The sequence below is a fragment of the Entelurus aequoreus genome, linkage group LG07 (genome assembly GCF_033978785.1).
Source record: "Entelurus aequoreus isolate RoL-2023_Sb linkage group LG07, RoL_Eaeq_v1.1, whole genome shotgun sequence".
NCBI classification, from domain to species: Eukaryota; Metazoa; Chordata; class Actinopteri; order Syngnathiformes; family Syngnathidae; genus Entelurus; species Entelurus aequoreus.
In genome coordinates, this window is record NC_084737.1 from 12,876,836 (window position 1) to 12,900,242 (window position 23,407).

The window sequence follows — 23,407 nt, forward strand, 5'->3', positions numbered from 1 at the left end:
GTTTGTTTTACGTATAAAATACATAGCTTTTTATTGACAAAAAGGGCAAAAAACAAACACACAAAAAAACATGATAATAATAAAAATTGATTTTCTATGGACAGATCTGAAATTGATCTACATAGTTAAGCGTTAATGTTTTTTTAAAAATACTTATTTTTAACACTTTTATGAATGAAACCCCTTTGAATCCCCAAGATGCTGTTTCTGTCATTGCTCAAAAAATAATAATGAATCAAAATCAATGTTGTAATGAATTATTGACCTATTCAAGGCTCCAATTGCTTTATATCAAAAACACCGCTTTGAAATATTTTTCAGGGAAAATATTGCATCTTTTTTGTGTTTTCCATACAAAAATACCAAGTTTTCTTTGACAAAAATGGTATAAAACAAACAAACAAACACAGAAAAAAACATGAAAATAATAAAAATTGATATTCCATGGACAGATCTGAAATTTATCTACATAGTTAAGCGTTAAAAGTAATAAAAAAAAACGTATTTTTAACACATTTATAAATGAAACCCTTTTGGGTCCCCAATAATTTTAGTGGAATTTTTGTTTTAAACTATCATTGCTCCAAAAATAATAATGAATCAAAATCAGTTGTAATGAAATATTTGTCAGGGAAAATATTGCATATTTTTTGTGTTTTCCATACAAAAATCAACATTTTTCTTTAACAAAAATGGCATAAAACAAACAAACAGAAAAATATAAAAATAATAAAAACGTATAAACAACAGAGAGATCTGAAATTGATGTACAAACATAAGTGTTGAAAGTAAAATATATATATTATTTTATTTTTATTTTTTTTAACACTTTTATGAATGAAACCCCTTTGGATCGTTAGCAAAAAAACATACAAACCCCAAAAAACATGAAAATAATTTAAAAAATATATTTGATGGAAAGATCTGAAATTGCTTAAGCAAAAAGGGCAAAAAACAAACACACAAAAAAACATGAAAATAGTAAAAATGTATATTCCATGGACAGATCTGAAATTGATCTACATAGTTAAGCGTTAATGTTTTTTTTTTTAAACACTTATTTTGAACACTTTTATGAATGAAACCCCTTTGAGTCCCAGAAAGGCTGTTTTTTTTTTCTTTAAAACTGTCATTGCTCAAAAAATAATAATGAATCAAAATCAATGTTGTGATGAATTTTTGACCTATTCAAGGCTCCAATTGCTTTATATCAAAAACACCGCTTTGAAATATTTTTCAGGGAAAATATTGCATCTTTTTTGTGTTTTCTGTACAAAAATACCAAGTTTTCTTTGACAAAAATGGTATAAAACAAACAAACACAGAAAAAAACATGAAAATAATAAAAATTTATATTCCATGGACAGATCTGAAATTTATCTACATAGTTAAGCATTACAAGTAATAAAAAAAACTTATTTTTAACACATTTATGAATGAAACCCTTTTGGATCCCCAATAATTTTAGTGGAATTTTTGTTTTAAACTATCATTGCTCCAAAAATAATAATGAATCAAAATCAGTTGTAATGAAATATTTGTCAGGGAAAATATTGCATATTTTTTGTGTTTTCCCTACAAAAATTAACATTTTTCTTTAACAAAAATGGAATAAAACAAACAAACAGAAAAACATGAAAATAATAAAAATGTATAAACAACAGAGAGATCTTAAAAAAAAAAAAAAAAAAAAAAAAAAAATATATATATATATATATATATATATATATATATATATATATATATATATATATATATATATATATATATATATATATATATATATATATATATATTATTATTTTATTTTATTTTTTTTAAACACTTTTATGAATGAAACCCCTTTGGATCGTTAGCAAAAAACATACAAACCCCAAAAAACATGAAAATAATTTTTAAAAAAAATTTGATGGAAAGATCTGAAATTGCTTAAGCAAAAAGGGCAAAAAACAAACACACAAAAAAACATGAAAATAGTAAAAATGTATATTCCATGGACAGATCTGAAATTGATCTACATAGTTAAGCGTTAATGTTTTTAAAAATATACTTATTTTGAACACTTTTATGAATGAAACCCCTTTGAATCCCAGAAAGGCTATTTTTTTTTCTTTAAAACTGTCATTGCTCAAAAAATAATAATGAATCAAAATCAATGTTGTGATGAATTGTTGACCTATTCAAGGCTCCAATTGCTTTATATCAAAAACACCGCTTTGAAATATTTTTCAGGGAAAATATTGCATATTTTTTGTGTTTTTCATACAAAAATACAAAGTTTTTTTGACAAAAAATGGTATAAAACAAACAAACAAACACAGAAAAAAACATGAAAATAATACAAATTTATATTCCATGGACAGATCTGAAATTTATCTACATAGTTAAGCGTTAAAAGTAATAAAAAAAAACTTATTTTTAACACATTTATGAATGAAACCCTTTTGGATCCCCAAAAATTTTAGTGGAATTTTTGTTTTAAACTATCATTGCTCCAAAAATAATAATGAATCAAAATCAGTTGTAATGAGATATTTGTCAGGGAAAATATTGCATATTTTTTGTGTTTTCCATACAAAAATTAACATTTTTCTTTAACAAAAATGGAATAAAACAAACAGAAAAACATGAAAATAATAAAAATGTATAAACAACAGAGAGATCTGAAATTGATGTACAAACTAAAGTGTTGAAAGTAAAATATATATATATCCATATATATATATATATATATATATATATATATATATATATATATATATATATATATATATATATATATATATATATGTATATATATATATATATATATATATATATATATATATATATATTTTTTTTTTTTAACACTTTTATGAATGAAACCCCTTTGGATCGTTAGCAAAAAACATACAAACCCCAAAAAACATGAAAATAATTTAAAAAATATATTTGATGGAAAGATCTGAAATTGCTTAAGCAAAAAGGGCAAAAAACAAACACACAAAAAAACATGAAAATAGTAAAAATGTATATTCCATGGACAGATCTGAAATTGATCTACATAGTTAAGCGTTAATGTTTTAAAAAAAATACTTATTTTGAACACTTTTATGAATGAAATCCCTTTGAATCCCAGAAAGGCTGTTTTTTTTTCTTTAAAACTGTCATTTCTCAAAAAATAATAATGAATTAAAATCAATGTTGTGATGAATTGTTGACCTATTCAAGGCTGCAATTGCTTTATATGAAAAACACCGCTTTGGAATATTTTTCAGGGAAAATATTTAATTTTTTTGTGTTTTCCATACAAAAATACCAAGTTTTCTCTGACAAAAATTGCATAAAAAACAAACAAACAAAACAAAACAACATGAAAATATTAAAAACGTATAAACAACAGATAGATTTTCCAGAATTCCAGGTTTTCCGGGACTTTTTTCCCATTCAAAATGAACTGGCCATTTTTCAAACTTCCACCATTTCCACATTTTTCAACCAATTCAAACCATTTCACCTTCCACTCTCCAGGAAATTCAAACTTCCCTTTTTCCAAGTTTAAAAAAAATCCAGGATTTTTGCAGAATTCCAGGTTTTCCGGGACTTTTTTCCCATTCAAAATGAACTGGCCATTTTTCAAACTTCCACCATTTCCACATTTTTCTACCGATTCAAACCATTTCACCTTCCACCATCCTGGAAATTCAAACTTCCCATTTTTCCAAGTTAAAAAAAAATCCAGGATTTTTGCAGAATTCCAGGTTTTCCGGGACTTTTTCCCCATTCAAAATGAACTGGCCATTTTTCAAACTTCCACCATTTCCACATTTTTCAACCGATTCAAACCATTTCACCTTCCACCCTCCAGGAAATTCAAACTTCCCATTTTTCAAGTTCAAAAAAATGTCAGGATTTTTGCAGAATTCCAGGTTTTCCGGGACTTTTTTCCCATTCAAAATGAACTGGCCATTTTTCAAACTTCCACAATTTCCACATTTTTCTACCAATTCAAACAATTTCACCTTCCACCCTCCAGGAAATTCAAACTTCCCATTTTTCCAAGTTAAAAAAAATTCCAGGATTTTTGCAGAATTCCAGATTTTCCGGGACTTTTTTCCCATTCAAAATGAACTGGCCATTTTTTAAACTTCCACCATTTCCACATTTTACAACCGATTCAAACCATTTCACCTTCCACCCTCCAGGAAATTCAAACTTCCAATTTTTCAAGTTCAAAAAAATGTCAGGATTTTTGCAGAATTCCATGTTTTCCGGGACTTTTTTCCCATTCAAAATGAACTGGCCATTTTTCAAACTTCCACCATTTCCACAGTTTTCTACCGATTCAAACCATTTCACCTTCCACCATCCTGGAAATTTAAACTTCCATTTTTCCAAGTTCCAAGAAATTCCAGTAATTTCCAGAATCCCAGGTTTTCCAAAGCCCTATTTCCACTCTTTTCTCTGGCGATTACTCCACCCACATTTTTCAACCCACTTCAATCATTTCACCATCAAATCATTCCTCTTAATCAGGACATTTTTTTTAACTGGAAAAATTCCCGGTTTTCCCGAAATTCCAAGAATTCCGTAACACCATTTCTCAATTCAACATGTTACTATTTCAACATTTCTCGACCGATTTGAAAAATTTGAACACCAACCATTTCAACTCATTCAGACCATTCAAGTTTGATGTCATTATATATATATATATATATATATATATATATATATATATATATATATATATATATATATATATATATATATACATATATATATATATATATATATATATATATATATATATATATATATATATATATATATATATATATATATATATAAATTTTTATTTATGTTCATAAACTCATACAGTGTTACTGTTCAAAAGTTGGGTTTTAGGACTACTTGTTTGGCCTTGGCAGAGGTCTGCCATATGTGGCATATTATTATTATTGCCATCTATTCCTCCCTTCTTGGCAATCATCACACAGCTGTCAGTGGCCCTGCAATCCACACAACGTGATCACGTTCCAAAGAAATGCCAGGAATGCCGGCTTCCCGTTGCCCTTTTTTCTCCAAGCACTGTTTATGCAAGGACGTTATTTTACGCCTGGCTGCCTTTGACAAGCGCGCGCACACACACACACACACACACACACACACACACACACACACACACACACACACACACACACACACACACACACACACACACACACACACACACACACGCACACACACACACACACGCACACGCACACGCACACACATTCTTGTATTTGTTACCTTCTTGAGACCTCCAAAAAAAGCCTACCTCTTTAGGACCACCCTTTTCTAGATATATAAAGATGTGTATTGACAACATTAATAATATATACATACTATGCAAATATAAAAAAGCTTTTTGTGAAAAATGAGTTGGAATTTCACAAGAAAAAGGTCACAATTTCACAAGAAAAACTTAGAATGTTGGCAGTATTGTAATAAAAGTTGTCATTTTACTCAACGCACGCCAAAATTTGACAAGAAAAACTGAACATTTGTGCAATATTATTATAACAGTTGGAATTTCACTCAATAGCAGTCGCAATTTTACAAGAAAAGCTTAACATTTTGGCAATTTCATGAAAAGAGTCGTCATTTTACTCGCCAAAAGTCACAATTTTATAAGAAAACCTTACAATTGTGGCAATATTATAATAATCATCGGAATTCTACTTGGCAAAATGATGACAAAAGTCATAATTTTACTCAAAAAGTGTCACTATTTTACAAGCACGACAAACAAATTGGCAATATTGTGATAAAAGTCATAATTTCATACGACAAATGTCACCATTTTGCATGAAAAAGTCATAATTTTACATTTAAAAAAAGTCATAATTTTACGAGAAAATATTGCAATATTACAGAAACAGAAAGAACATGACAAATTGTTCCTAATTTTGTAAACAAAAAAATTGACACATTTTGAGAAAAATACTTACTTTTGGGGGCATTTTTTTTGTTTGTAATTGCTTTTTAACCCTCATTATTTACTTCAAGTTATTATATACACATATTTATTTATTTATTTTATTTAATTTTGGCCAGAGGGAGCGCATTTGAATTTCTTACTCACACTTGTTATTTCATATGTTGACCAGAGGGGGAGCACTTTTAAAAGCGACACACAGTCAGTTTGAAAAATCCCTCCTTTTTGGGACCACCCTCATTTTGATAGATGTCACCACCAGGGGTGCTAATGAGACATTCTCTATTAGATGCAACGGTTTTCCGTATTGGGACCATGATTTATGTCCTAACTCCTCATATGGAAGCTACTTTTTCCTTGTTGATGTCTCAAGAATGGAGGAAATACAAGAACACACACACACACATTCTTGTATGTGTTACATTCTTGAGACCTCCGAAAAATGTCCACTTCTTTAGGACCACCCTTTCTAGGTATATAAAGATTTGTATTTCCAACATTAATAATATATACATACTATGCAAATTTGAAAAAACTTGTTGTGAAAAATAAGTTGGAATTTCACAAGAAAAACTTAGAATTTTGCCAGTATTATAATAAAAGTCGTCAATTTACTCAACGCAAGTCTAAATTGTACAAGAAAAACTAAACATTTGTGCAATATTATGATACAAGTTGGAATTTTACTCAGTAACAGTCGCAATTTTACAAGAAAAGCTTAACATTTTGGCAATTTTATGAAAAGAGTCGTCATTTTGCTCGACAAAAGTCGCAATTTTATAAGAAAGCCTTACAATTTTGGCAATAATATAATAATCATCGGAATTCTACTTGGCAAAATGTTGACAAAAGTCTTGATTTTAACTCAAAAATTGTCACTATTTTACAAGAACGACAAAAAAAATTGGCAATATTGTAATAAAAGTCATAATTTTATATGACAAATGTCACAATTTTATAAGAAAACCTTACAATTTTGGCAATATTAAAATAATCATCGGAATTCTACTTGGCAAAATGATGACAAAAGTCATCATTTTACTCAAAAATTGTCACTATTTTACAAGAACGACAAACAAATTGGCAATATTGTGATAAAATTCATAATTTCATACGACAAATGTCACCATTTTGCATGAAAAAGTCATAATTTTACATTTTAAAAAAGTCATAATTTTACGAGAAAATATGGCAATATTATAGAAACAGAAAGAACATGAGAAATTGTTCCTAATTTTGTAAACAAAAAATTGTCAAATTGTGAGAAAAATACTTACTTTTGGGGGGATTTTTTTGTTTGTAATTGCTTTTTAACCCTCATTATTTACTTCAAGTTATTATATACACATATTCATTTATTTATTTTATTTAATTTTGGCCAGAGGGAGCGCATTTGAATTTCTTACACACACTTGTTATTTCATATGTTGACCAGAGGGGGAGCACTTTTAAAAGCGACACACAGTCAGTTTGAAAAATCCCTCCTTTTTGGGACCACCCTCATTTTGATAGATGTCACCACCAGGGGTGCTAATGAGACATTCTCTATTAGATGCAACGGTTTTCCGTATTGGGACCATGATTTATGTTCTAACTCCTCATATGGAAGCTACTTTTTCCTTGTTGATGTCTCAAGAATGTAGGAAATACAAGAACACACACACACGCGCACACACACACATTTTTGTATGTTTTACATTCTTGAGACCTCCGAAAAATGTCCACTTCTTTAGGACCACTCTCTAGGTATATAAAGATTTGTATTTCCAACATTAATAATATATACATATTATGCAAATTTGAAAAAACTTGTTGTGAAAAATAAGTTGGAATTTCATAAGAAAAACTTCGAATTCTGGCAGTATTATAATAAAAGTCGTCATTTTACTCAACGCAAGTCTAAATTGTACAAGAAAAACTAAACATTTGTGCAATATTATGATACAAGTTGGAATTTTACTCAGTAACAGTCGCAATTTTACAAGAAAAGCTTAACATTTTGGCAATTTTATGAAAAGAGTCGTCATTTTGCTCGACAAAAGTCGCAATTTTATAAGAAAGCCTTACAATTTTGGCAATAATATAATAATCATCGGAATTCTACTTGGCAAAATGTTGACAAAAGTCTTGATTTTAACTCAAAAATTGTCACTATTTTACAAGAACGACAAAAAAAATTGGCAATATTGTAATAAAAGTCATAATTTTATATGACAAATGTCACAATTTTATAAGAAAACCTTACAATTTTGGCAATATTAAAATAATCATCGGAATTCTACTTGCAAAATGATGACAAAAGTCATCATTTTACTCAAAAATTGTCACTATTTTACAAGAACGACAAACAAATCGGCAATATTGTGATAAAATTCATAATTTCATACGACAAATGTCACCATTTTGCATGAAAAAGTCATAATTTTACATTTAAAAAAAGTCATAATTTTACGAGAAAATATTGCAATATTACAGAAACCGAAAGAACATGACAAATTGTTCCTAATTTTGTAAACAAAAAAATTGACACATTTTGAGAAAAATACTTACTTTTGGGGGCATTTTTTTTGTTTGTAATTGCTTTTTAACCCTCATTATTTACTTCATGTTATTATATACACATATTTATTTATTTATTTAATTTAATTTTGGCCAGAGGGAGCGCATTTGAATTTCTTACTCACACTTGTTATTTCATATGTTGACCAGAGGGGGAGCACTTTTAAAAGCGACACACAGTCAGTTTGAAAAATCCCTCCTTTTTGGGACCACCCTCATTTTGATAGATGTCACCACCAGGGGTGCTAATGAGACATTCTCTATTAGATGCAACGGTTTTCCGTATTGGGACCATGATTTATGTCCTAACTCCTCATATGGAAGCTACTTTTTCCTTGTTGATGTCTCAAGAATGGAGGAAATACAAGAACACACACACACACACACATTCTTGTATGTGTTACATTCTTGAGACCTCCGAAAAATGTCCACTTCTTTAGGACCACCCTTTCTAGGTATATAAAGATTTGTATTTCCAACATTAATAATATATACATACTATGCAAATTTGAAAAAACTTGTTGTGAAAAATAAGTTGGAATTTCACAAGAAAAACTTAGAATTTTGCCAGTATTATAATAAAAGTCGTCAATTTACTCAACGCAAGTCTAAATTATACAAGAAAAACTAAACATTTGTGCAATATTATGATACAAGTTGGAATTTTACTCAGTAACAGTCGCAATTTTACAAGAAAAGCTTAACATTTTGGCAATTTCATGAAAAGAGTCGTCATTTTACTCGCCAAAAGTCACAATTTTGTAAGAAAACCTTACAATTTTGGCAATATTATAATAATCATCGGAATTTTACTTGGCAAAATGATGACAATAGTCATCATTTTACTCAAAAATTGTCACTATTTTACAAGAACGACAACAAAATGTGGCAATTTTGTAATAAAAGTCATAATTTTATATGACAAATGTCACCATTTTGCATGAAAAAGTCATAATTTGACATTTAAAAAAAGTCATAATTTTACGAGAAAATATTGCAATATTACAGAAACAGAAAGAACATGAGAAATTGTTCCTAATTTTGTGAACAAAAAATTGACAAATTGTGAGAAAAATACTTACTTTTGGGGGGGATTTTTTTGTTTGTAATTGCTTTTCAACCCTCATTATTTACTTCAAGTTATTATATACACATATTCATTTATTTATTTTATTAAATTTTGGCCAGAGGGAGCGCATTTGAATTTCTTACACACACTTGTTATTTCATATGTTGACCAGAGGGGGAGCACTTTTAAAAGCGACACACAGTCAATGTGAAAAATCCCTCCTTTTTTGGGACCACCCTAATTTTTACAGATGTCACCACCAGGGGTGCTAATGAGACAGTCTCTATTAGATGCAATGTTATTGGGACCATTATTTATGTCATCACTTGTTCACACCTCCTCATATGGAAGATACTTTTTCCTTGTTGATGTCTCAAGAAGGGTAGAAATACAAGAACACACACACACACACGCATTTTACATTTATAGTTCAAGTTAGCGGCGTGATAAAAGTGGAAGAAAGTGAGTTTGTGGACGTATTGCAACCTGTAGATCGAAGCTAAGCTGCTTGAACAATGCCTGTTGTTTTTAGCGCCGCTGACGCTGCCAGACTTGGAGATTGTTTGTTGCTGACCACATGGGAAAATACACACACACACACACACACACACACACACACACACACACACACACACACACACACACACAGAGCGGCCTGACAAAAGTGAGTCGATGCAACAAAACGCACGTCCACACTCAATCGGCTTTAAAAGAAAAACACATCCATGAAGGCAAGTTAGCTTTGTTAACTTGCCTCATGCAATCATTGTTGCTGCAGTTTGTTTGTTTACTAGTGGATACTTTTGTTTTAAAGGCTGCTTTTTTCATGCAAAACAATTGTCAGCTGTGTGGAATGAAGTTGGGTCAGAGAGAAGAATGAATGAAGATATCTGCAAAAGTCTAAAATTGAACTTGTAGTATTCTAGAAAATCTGAGCAAAATTGTACAAAAATAGATAATATTTCAATCCTAAATAATAAATCAATTATTTTACATGTATTTAAATTTAATTCACAAATAAATGTGGTACAAAAATGTTGCAAGAATTATACAAAAATGAAATAATTACAATTTTAAGAATCTTTTACATGAATTTAACTTAAAATTTAAAAAGAAATATGGGAGAAAAACTTGGTTAAAAACAAAACAAAAACAACAACTATGAAACAATATTTTTTTTTTTACAAGAATTTAACTTCAATTAATGAATATATATTGGAGAGGAATGTGGTAAAAAAAAAATACAAAAACGAAATAAGTTACATTTTAAATAATGAATAATATTTCAAGCATAGATAATACAACCATTATTTCACATTTATTTAAATTTAATTCACAAATAAGTATGTTAGAAAAATGTTGCAAAAAATATAAAAAAAATTAAATAATTAAGATTTTAAGAATAACATCTTTTACATTCATTTAATTTTAAATTTAAAAAGAAATATTGGAGAAAAACTTGGTTAAAAACAAAACAAAAACAACATCTATGAAACAATATATATTGTTTTACAATAATTTAACTTGAATTAATGAATATATATTGGAGAGGAATGTGGTAAAAAATCATACAAAAACGAAATAAGTTACATTTTAAATAATGAATAACATTTCAAGCATAAATAACAAATCAATTATTTTACATGTATTTAAATTTAATTCACAAATAAATATGGTCGGAAAATGTTGCAAAAAATATACAAAAATGAAATAATGAAGATTTTAAGAATAACATCTTTTACATTAATTTAATTTTAAAATTAAAAAGAAATATTGGAGAAAAACTTGGTTAAAACAAAACAAAACCAACAACAATGAAATAATCAAATTATATATATATATATATATATATATATATATATATATATATATATATATATATATATATATATATATATATATATATATATATTTATATATATATATATATATATATATATATATATATATATATATATATATATATATATATATATACAATAATTCAACTTGAATATATATTGGAGAGGAATGTGGTAAAAAATCATACAAAAACGAAATAAGTTACATTTTAAGTAATGAATAATATTTCAATCATAAATAATACATCAATTATTTTACATGTATTTAAATTTAATTCAAAAATAAATATGGTAGAAAAAAGTAGCAAAAATTGAATAATAAACATTTTAGGAATAACATATTTTACATGAATTTAACTTTAAATTTCAAAAGAAATATTTGAGAAAAACTTGGTTAAAAAACAAAACAAAAACAACAACTACAATGAAATAATCAAATTCTAAAAACTTTTTTTAAAAAAATTGTTTATACAAGAATTCAACTTAAATTAATGACTATATATGGGAGAAGAATGTGGTGAAAATCATACAAAAACGAAATAAGTTACATTTTAAGTAATGAATAATATTTCGATCATAAATAATACATCATTTATTTTACATGTATTTAAATATAATTCACAAATAAATATGGTATAAAAATGTTGCAAAACATATACAAAAATGAAATAATTAAGATTTTAAGAATAACATATTTTACATGAATTTAATTTTAAACTTAAAAAGAAATCCATCCATCCATCCATTTTCTACCGCTTAAATATTGGAGAAAAACCTGGTTAAAACAAAACAAAAACAACAACAATGAAATAATCAAATTATATATATATATATATATATATATATATATATATATATATATATATATATATATATATATATACATATATATATATATATATATATATACATATATATACATATATATATATATATATATATATATATATATATATATATATATATATATATATATATATATATATATATATATACATATATATATATATATATATATATATATATATATATATATATATATATATATATATATATATATATATATATATATATATATATATATATATATATATATAAAATTTATTTTACAATAATTTAACTTGAATTAATGAATTTATATTGGAGAGGAAAGTGGTAAAAAATCATACAAAAACGAAATAAGTTACATTTTAAGTAATGATTAATATTTCAATCATAAATAATACATCAATTATTTTACATTTATTTAAATTTGATTCACAAATAAATATGGTAGAAAAAAGTTGCAAAAGTTAAACAAAAGGTGAATAATACACATTTTAGGAATAACATATTTTACATGAATTTAACTTTAATTTTCAAAAGAAATATTTGACAAAAACGGTGAAAAAAAAGCAAAACAATTAAATTCTAAATATATATATATATATATATATATATATATATATATATATATATATATATATATATATATATATATATATATATATATATATATATATATATATTGCACAAGAATTCAACTTAAATTAATGAATATATATTGGATATAATAATCTAAATTTTAAGAGTAACATATTTTACATGGATTTAACTTTAAATTTAAAAATAAATCTTAGAGACAAAATTGGTTAAAACAAAACAAAACAAAACAAAAACAACAACAATGAAATAATCAAATTCTAAATCATTGTTTTTATTTTTTTTAAACAATAATTTAACTTGAATTAATGGATATAAATATTGGAGAAGAATGTGGTAAAAAATCATACAAAAAATAAATAAGTTACATTTTAAATAATTAATAATATTTCAATCATAAATGATGAATCAATTATTTTGAATGTATTTAAATTTAAATCATAAACAAATATTGTAGAGAAATGTTGTAAAAATCATACAAAAACGAAATAATACAAATTTTATGAATTAATAAATTTACGTGAATTTAACTTAAATTTTGAAATAAATATTGGAGAAAAACCTGGTACAAAAAAAACAACTAAATAATAAGTAAACTTATTTATAGTAAATGAGCCACAAAATGTAAATGGTTTCTTTACATAAATAATACAATTCTAAATAAGTATTTGTAACATGACTTTAACTTGAATGAATAAACATATATTAGAGAAAAACGTTGTAAATTTAAATGATAAATAATTACACATGATTTTAATTTATAAATAAATATGGGCGGACTGTAGTAGAAAAGCATATAAAAACAAAATAATTGAATTATAACGATTTTTAGGCAAATATAACTTTAATTATTAAATAATTGTTAACGAAAAATGTATTAAATAATCATACGTAAACAAAATAATTAAATAATACATAATTTTACACAAATTTAACTTTAATTTATATATATCTGAGAAAAATGTAGTAGAAAATCATAAATAGACAAAATACTTAAAATATGAAGAATTTTACCATAATTTACCTTTATTTTATAAATATGGGGAAAACATTTGTCAAAAATTGTACAAAAACCAAATTATAATGAATTATGAATACATTACTCTCCATGTATTTGTGTTTATTTATTTTTGTCAAATGCTATATAATTGAATAGTTATTATAATTGTAACAATAATTAAGTAGGTATCTTCTATAAATAGTAATTCATACTTTTTATTATATTATATAATAATGTATACAATTTAATTTTAAATAAGTATTTTTAACATGAATTTAACTTGAATGAATAAACATATATTGGAGACAAACGTGGTAAAGATCATACAAAAACGAAATAATATTAGAATTTTAAATAATATATAATTATACATGATTTTAATTGATAATTAAATACGGGATAACTATAGTAGAAAAGCATACAAAAACAAAATAATTGAATTTTAAAGATTTTTACACAAATCTAACTTTAATTCATAAATAATTATTAACGAAAAATGTATTAGATAATCATACATAAACAAAATAATGAAATAATAAATACATTTACACAAATGTAACTTTCATTTATATATATTGGAGAAAAATGTAGTAGAAAATCATAGATGAAATAATTAAAACATACATAATATTACAATAATTTACCTTTATTTTGTTAATATGGGAAAAATGTAGTCAAAAATTATACAAAAATGAAATTATGAATTATGAATACATTACACTACATTTATTTGTGTTTAATTTTTTTTTTTTTTGTTAAATGCTATATAATTTGATAGTTATTATAATTTTAACAATAATTAAGTAGTCATCTTCTGTAAATAGCCATTCAATACTTTTTATTGTATTATGTAATGATTATGTATAACATTTCCAAATATAAAAATACAAATAAATATATATTATAATGTCTTGCAACAAAAGTTCAAATAGTCATTTACTTTGACTAGAGTGAAAAATAATTATAATTGTGAAACTACTGACAGAACAACAACACCAACTTGATGAAAACCAATGCTTAAAAATCAACAAAGAACATGCCCAACAATGAATTAAAACATATTTCTTTTCCCCCCACATAAAATAACATAATAGCCTAAAAAAATAATAATAATTCTAAAAAATGCACCATTTAAAATTGTCTGAACATTAAAGTACCATATCGAAAAAGTAAACTTATTTATAGTAAATGAGCCACAAAATGTAAATGGTTTGTTTACATAAATAATTAAATTCTAAATAATAAGTATTTTTAACTTGAATGAATAAACATATACTGGAGAAAAACGTGGTAAAGATCATACAAAATCAAAGATTTTAATTAATAAATACATATGGGAGAACTATAGTAGAAAAGCGTACAAAAACAAAACAATTGAATTATAAAGATTTTTATACAAATCTAACAATAATCATAAGTAAACAAAATAAATTAATAAATAATTTTACACAAATGTTACTTTAATATATATATATATATATATATATATATATATATATATATATCTCACATTCTAAATAAGTTTTTTTTTGTTTGTTTTTTACAAGAATTTAACTTGAATTAATTAATATATATTGGAGATGAATGTGGTAAAAATCCTACAACAAATTTAAATAATAAATAATAATATATAGTAAATAAATTATTTTACATGTATTTACATTTAATTCATAAACAAATATTGTCGAGAAATGTTGTAAAAATTTTACAAAAACGAAATAATAAAACAATTAAGAATAAATAGTTGTAGAGTAATTTAACTTAAATTTAGAAAGGAGGAGGAAAAACTTGGTAAAAAAAAAAAAAGACAACAAAATAATAAATACAATTTTTTATAATAAATGAGCCACAAAATGTAAATGGTTTGTTTACATACATGATTAAATTCTAAATAATACGTATTTTTAACATGAATGAACATATATTGGAAAAAAAAGATCATACAAAAACGAAATATTAATCAAATGTTAAATAATATATACTTATACATGATTTTAATTTATAAATAAATACACAGCGTACAGCAACAATAGCAATAAAACTAATTGTAAAACTACTGACAAAACAACAACAAAAACTTGATGAAAAACCAATGCTTAAAAAACAACAAAGAACATGCCCAAAAATGAAATAAAACATATTCCTTTTTTTCCCACATAAAAAAACATAATAACCCCAAAAAAAACGTAATTTAAACTTTTTTATAATTGTCTCAACATTGCAGTAACATATCGAAAAAGTAAACTTATTTATAGTACATGAGCCACAAAATGAAAATGGTTTGTTTACATAAATGTTGTAGTCTGCCTAGCAACAACTGGCCAATGTAACCAGAACAAAAATCTATTGGTTGAATTATTTTCCTACACTGTATTTCTTGCAAAACACAACAGTGACAACAAGTGTCGTTTAGTGTGTGTTTAAATATTCAAGGTGTGTGTGTCTACTTATAGTCACTGAGTGTTGTACTTTTTGCTCTTCACACATGGGAGGGCATGGGGTGGGAGGTGTTCCAGGAGGGCGGGTGACTGGCGTGACGCCCTCTGGCACCGTGCCCACATCTCCACTGCTGCTGCAGAGCTCCGTGTCACGGCCGGGACTCCCTGCCAGGGCTTTCCCGTAGAATACCCCCCTTACACACATATTACACTCACACACACACACACACACATACACACACCATGTGTTTAATGTCAACATTTAGTTTTGTCTGCCAGCCAAACATCTTGTCCACGTGGTCGGCCTAGCATGTAACTTCCTGTCAAAAACAACCTAAATGCATCATGATTATCATTATTATAATTATCATTTCATAAATACATCAATACTGTTAAATGTAACGGAACACAATGTTTGTAAGCATTAATATTTCACATAATTGAATCAGAAAACTATAAACGTATAGTTTGCAATAATTCCTGTGCGAGTGCATTGATAATAATTAATATCAGCAGTATTTGTTATGATTATTAATTAATTTAAAATACTCTTTTTATGTTATAGATTATATGCTGTAGTATATTTTAATCAGTGTATTTTATTCTATTGTTCCATTTTTTTCTCATGATTTTTCTTTTATTATTAAAGTTATTTTCAAATTGAAAATGTTGTATTTTCTTTATATATGTATACAGTATATATATATATATTTTTTTTAAATGTATTTATTAATTTTTTTAATGTATTTTTTAAAAATTAAAATGTCATTGTATTTCATAATTTCCTTTAATTTGCAGAACGTGGTCTTTTCTTTAATTTATTTTAAATTTTTTTAAATTTTCAATTAAAAAACGTAGAAGTTAAAAAACGAAATAACTTTTTTTATAGATTTTATTTAAACTAATTGTGTGTTGTTTTTTTTGGTAATTTTTCGTATTATTGACATTTTTTTAAACGCTATATTTTAAATGACAAATTCAAGCAAAAGAAACTTTAGGATAGAACAAATATTTAATACCGGATTTAATAGTATTACAATTTTGCATGATTTTAATTTATAAATAAATATGGGAGAACTATAGTAGAAAAGCATACAAAAACGAAATTATTCATTTATACATAATTTTACACAAATCTAACTTTAATTCATAAATAATTATTAACAAAAAATGTATTAGATAATCATACGTAAACAAAGTAATTAAATAACAAATACATTTTACACAAATTTAACTTTGATTTATGTATATTGGAGAAAAATGTAGTAGAATATCATACATAAATAACATAATTAAAATATTAATAATTTACCTTTACTTTATAAATATGGTAAAACATGTAGTCGAAAAAGAAACTGTAAGATAGCACAAATATTTAATACTAATACTAATTTTCTAACAATTATTTTCTAATTTGTTTCTATTTTAACATTTTTAGGCTCATTATTCTGATTATTTTTTTTAGAACATATTATTGAATAGTTGACGTAATTTCATTTGAAATGGTGTAAATATAACTTAAAATGACAAATATTTGAGAAAAAACATTTTTAAAATGACAAACAATACTAAAATAGCACTGTTAAATAGTCGACAACATTATTATTTATTTATATTTATTTAATTATTATTTATATCTATTTAATTACTCATTGATTTACTATGATGTTGACCAAAAACCTATAAAATGTTTATTAATTTCAATGCAGCGTCCAGAAATGGCGTATTATTCCTCGTTTTTTGTGCCCAAATTCTTCTGTCAACAACAGCGTCAGTTAACACAACGTGGTTCACACCAGTGGGCAGGAAGTGTGACAGTTAGCCCCGCCCCCCACGGATGAACTTCAGGCTACAGCGCTCGCGGGCTCGTAAAGAGTTTTAGCGTGGAACGACCACACGCTCTTCCTCTTTGGCGGGTGTGCGGAGCGCCACCCGGGGTCAGAGGATGCGAGGGATGGGGAGAGGAAGTGAAACCTGGGTGGGTGAAGGGGGCGGGGGGAGGGGCACTTCCTGACCTCAACAACGGCAAATGTCTCCCTTCCGCCTTTTAAAGTCGCGACGGTCGTCTTCTGGTGTTTTTAAGTCACTTGTGGAGATTTCACTGGAATGGCGTCACTCAAGTGTAAAAGGAAGTTAGGCGTTTGAATGAGCAAATTTGAGCATCAACAGCTGCGGCTGTAGGCAACATTCGAGTCATGTGTAAAATAGTCCAACTCCCTACTTCTGTTCTCTACATATATTCACGATGAAAATACCTGTACTTTTTAAGGCTTAGCAGTGATTTAAAAAAATGCCTCAAATAACAATGTTTTCTCGCTTTTTTTAATTTATTTTTATTTTTTTGTTTTTTAATTTTTTTTATTTTTTATTTTAATTTTTTTTAAATAATTTTTGTATTTTATTTTATATTTTTGTATTTTTAAAATTTTTTTTAAACATGTTGACTAACTAACAGTGTACAAAAAGACCTTCACCCTTTATGCAAAATTTCAAAAACACAAAGAAAATGTATTGTTGTTTTCGTTCCAAACAACAAGTTTGGAGATACGTGGTTTTCCCCCCTGCACTTGCTACAAAATACAGGAAAAACACACACACGCACTGTCCAAAACACGTAATAAAACAAAAATAAAGAGTGTACTTAAAGAAAAAGCAAGGCCAGCAACACTCGTGTCCTTCTAATAATTTTAACATGACAGGCGCTACCAAACACAGGCCGGTTTCGTCAATGTCTTCGTCAGTGTGCAATCCCCAACAGAACAACTTCAAAAATGAAAGTGCACAAATAATAGACAAAATTGTACAAAACAAGTCAAAGACTCAGCACAGTACATAGGAAAATAAACAAAGCAATAAAAAATTATTTAAAAAAATAAATAATAATAATAGCTGGACGAAGGGGCTGTGGAGAGGGAAGTCTGGGCTTCCCTGCTTAGGCTGCTGTCCCCGCGACCCGACCTCGGATAAGCGGAAGAAGATGGACGAATAACAATAATAATAAAAACTATTAAATAAATAAAAAATTTAACATTTAAAATGACAAAAAAAAATAGTAAGCACTAAAAAAAGCAATAAAATAAATAATAATAATAATAATAAAAACAATTAAATATATAGTCACAGCTGTGGTCAATTAATTGATATAATAAATCAAGAACAACTTCAAAAATGAAAGTGCACAAATAATAGACAAAATGGAAAATTGTACAAAAATCAAAGACTCAGCACAGTACATAGGAAAATAAACGAAGCAATAAAAAAAACAATTAATTAAAAAAAAAAGTATTTTATAATAATAAAAACAATTATATAAAAAAAAATTTAACATTTAAAATTACAAAATAAATAGAAAGCACTACAAAAAGCAATACAATAATAATAATAATAATAATATATATATATATATATATATATATATACATATATATATATATATTTAAACATTTACAAATAAACACGTAAATAAATAAATACACTTAAATAGTCACAGCTGTGGTCAATAAATTGATATAATAAATCAAGAACAACTTAAAAAATGAAAGTGCACAAATAATAGACAAAATGGAATATCGTACAAAACAAATCAAAGACTCAGCACAGTACATAGGAAAATAAACAAAGCAATAAAAAAAAGAATGATAATAATAACAATAATAATAATAATAATGATAATAATAAAAACAATTAAATAAAAAAAAATAAACATTTAAAATGACAAAATAAATAGTAAGCAATAAAAAAAGCATTACAAAAAAAAAATCATAAAAACAATTAAATATATATATATTTTTAAACATTTACAAATAAATACATACATAAATAAATAAATACATTTAAATAGTCACAGCTGTGGTCAATCAATTGATATAATAAATCAAGAACAACTTCAAAAATGAAAGTGCACAAATAATAGACAAAATGGAAAATTGTACAAAACAAATCAAAGACTCAGGACAGTACATAGGAAAATAAACAAAGCAATAAAAAAATAACATTAATAATAATAATAATAAAAACAATTAAATAAAAAAAAATTAAACATTTAAAACGAAAACATAAATAGATAAATAAAAAAATAAATAAGTGAAAACTAATAATTAGAAAACATTACTTATTTTTTTAATAATTCAAATATTCAAAAATTACAAAATTGAAAATGCACCATCACTCAGAAATGATTGGTAGAAATCGCCAGTGTAATTTGTTGCATAACTACGATGAAAATTCCTGAACTTTTTGAGTTAAACAACACATTTCCTTTGCACTGCACCATCAAACAGAAATATCTAGTGGAAATCGCCAGTGTCATTTTTTCCCCCAGAATTACGATAAAACTACCTGGACTTTTTTAAGGCTGAGCAGGAATAAAAATCCCTCAAATAACAACGTTTTCTCCTTTTAACAGAATAATAAAAAACTTATTTTTGTTTCCCGCTCAATACATGCATTTTTAAACGTATTAACAAACAGCGGACAAGAGGACCTTCACTCTTTGTGTGAAATTCCAGAAACACAAAGAAAAGCTTTTGTTTTCCCCGAATAAATACCAAACTTGTCCGACCGGAACTCTCTAATAACTAAAGTTCCTTGGGTGAATAATGCAAACTCACCAGACCGGTATGTTTTAGCGCTTTCATGGCGAGTTTACTGACAGATATAAGTAAGAACTTTACACTACTTTATATTAGAAATTGCTTATCCACTACGGCATTGGACGGACTATTACAAAGGCGGAAACGCGAGCAAATTTTCAGGACTTATGCAGATCCCAAATACAGATCAGCAGGTACCAGAAGGTAAGAAAAATTGCTTTTGGATAATTTTGCGAAACAAAACGCCAGATAATATGTCTTACCTTATACACACACCATAATAATACTCCTATGTTGAAGCACAGTACGATCCATCATAGCTTACCAAAGTCGTACTAAAACATTTTAATAGATTTTTGAGCGCCGTGTGTAATGTTCTATATTCTCAATGGAACATATACAATGTTGGTGTTGTTTACTTGAGCCATATTGCAGTCTACACGTATCTCTTATGTGTGACTGCCATCTAGTGGTCACACCCATCATTTCACCATGCACCAAATAGAATAGCTTCGAGATCGGTAAGCACAACTAGTCCGAAAAATACGGGAGTAGAAATCTCCCAAAGGCCTCTTTGACTCTACATTTTTCAAATAACAATATTCTCTCCTTTTACAGAAATAATAACAACATGTTTTTTGGGGGGTTTTCTGCTAAATAAAAAGAAACACAATTGGAGATAAAAGCTCTGTGTGTTTTCAAACGTATTAACTAACAGTGTAGAGAAAGACATTTACCCTAGAGATGTCCGATAATATCGGACTGCCGATATTATCGGCCGATAAATGCTTTAAAATGTAATATGGGAAATTATCAGTTTCAAAATGATCAGTATCGGTTTCATAAAATAAAATGTATGACTTTTTAAAACGCCGCTGTGTACACGGACGTAGGGAGAAGTACAGAGCGCCAATAAACCTTAAAGGCACTGACTTTTCGCGCTGGCCCAATCACATAATATCAACGGCTTTTCACACACTTGCAAATGAATGCAATGCATACTTGGTCAACAACCATACAGGTCACACTGAGGGTGGCCGTATAAACAACTTTAACACTGTTACAAATATGCGCCACACTGTGAACCCACACCAAACAAGAATGACAAACACATTTCGGGAGAACATCCGCACCGTAACACGACATAAACACAACAGAACAAATACCCAGAACCCCTTGCAGCACTAACACTTCCGGGACACTACAATATACACCCCCCCCCCCCCGCAACCCCCCAAAAACCCCGCCCACCTCAACCTCCTCACGCTCTCTCAGGGAGAGCATGTCCCAAATTCCAAGCTGCTGTTTTGAGGCATGTTAAAAAAAATAATGCACTTCCTGACTTCGATAATAAATATGGCAGTGCCATGTTGGCACTTTTTTCCATAACTTGAGTTGATTTATTTGGGAAAACCTTGTTACATTGTTTAAAGGCCTACTGAAATGAAAATGTTTTATTTAAACGGGAATAGCAGATCCATTCTATGTCATACTTGATCATTTCGCGATATTGCCATATTTTTGCTGAAAAGATTTAGTATAGAACAACGACGATAAAGTTCGCAACTTTTGGTCGCTGATAAAAAAAAGCCTTGCCTGTACCGGAAGTAGCGTGACGTCACAGAAGGAAGGATTCCTCACAATTCCCCATTGTTTACAATGGAGCGAGAGAGCTTCGGACCGAGAAAGCGACGATTACCCCATTAATTTGAGCGAGGATGAAAGATTTGTGGATGAGGAATGTTAGAGTGAAGGACTAGAGTGAAGTGCAGGGTGTATCTTTTTTCGCTCTGACCATAACTTAGGTACAAGGGTTCATTGGATTCCACACTTTCTCCTTTTTCTATTGTGGATCACGGATTTGTATTTTAAACCACCTCGGATACTATATCCTCTTGAAAATGAGAGTCGAGAACGCGAAATGGACATTCACAGTGACTTTTATCTCCACGACAATACATCGGTGAAGCTCTTTAGCTACAGAGCTAACGTGATAGCATCAGCCTCAAATGCAGATAGAAACAACATTTAAAAAAACCCCTGACTGGAAGGATAGACAGAAGATCAACAATACTATTAAACCATGGACATGTAAATACACGGTTAATGCTTTCCAGCTTGGCGGAGCTTAACAATTGAAGCTAACTTAGCTATGGAGCTAACGTGATAGCATCAGGCTCAAATGCAGATAGAAACAAAATTTAAAAAAACCCTGACTGGAAGGATAGACAGAAGATCAACAATACTATTAAACCATGGACATGTAAATACACGGTTAATAATTTCCAGCTTGGCGAAGCTTAACAATTGAAGCTAACTTAGCTACGGAGCGGCGGCGGGCGTTGTAGCTTTCGACGACACCCCGGCCGCCTTCAGAGTCGGCAAGAAACATATATTTCCCCAAAGTTACGTACGTGACATGCACATAGCGACACGCACGTACGGGCAAGCGATCAAATGTTTGGAAGCCAAAGCTGTACTCACCGTAGCGCGTCTGCTATCCAACTCAAACACAACACAATTT

The 23,407-nt window shown here is 27.6% G+C and overlaps 2 protein-coding genes across 2 annotated transcripts in view; one reads left to right on the forward strand and one right to left on the reverse strand.

The window, feature by feature from the left end:
* pofut1 (protein O-fucosyltransferase 1) overlaps nt 1–16,469 on the reverse strand; it is a 117,166-nt gene extending 100,697 nt beyond the window's left edge. Inside the window, exon 1 of the mRNA XM_062052591.1 lies at nt 16,323–16,469. Within this exon, the coding sequence (XP_061908575.1) occupies nt 16,323–16,340 (18 nt within the window). The 5' untranslated portion in view covers nt 16,341–16,469. The remainder of the gene's footprint in view (nt 1–16,322) is intronic.
* Nucleotides 1–23,407, forward strand: part of plagl2 (pleiomorphic adenoma gene-like 2) — a 107,698-nt gene that overhangs the window by 48,194 nt on the left and 36,097 nt on the right. The window lies entirely within an intron of this gene.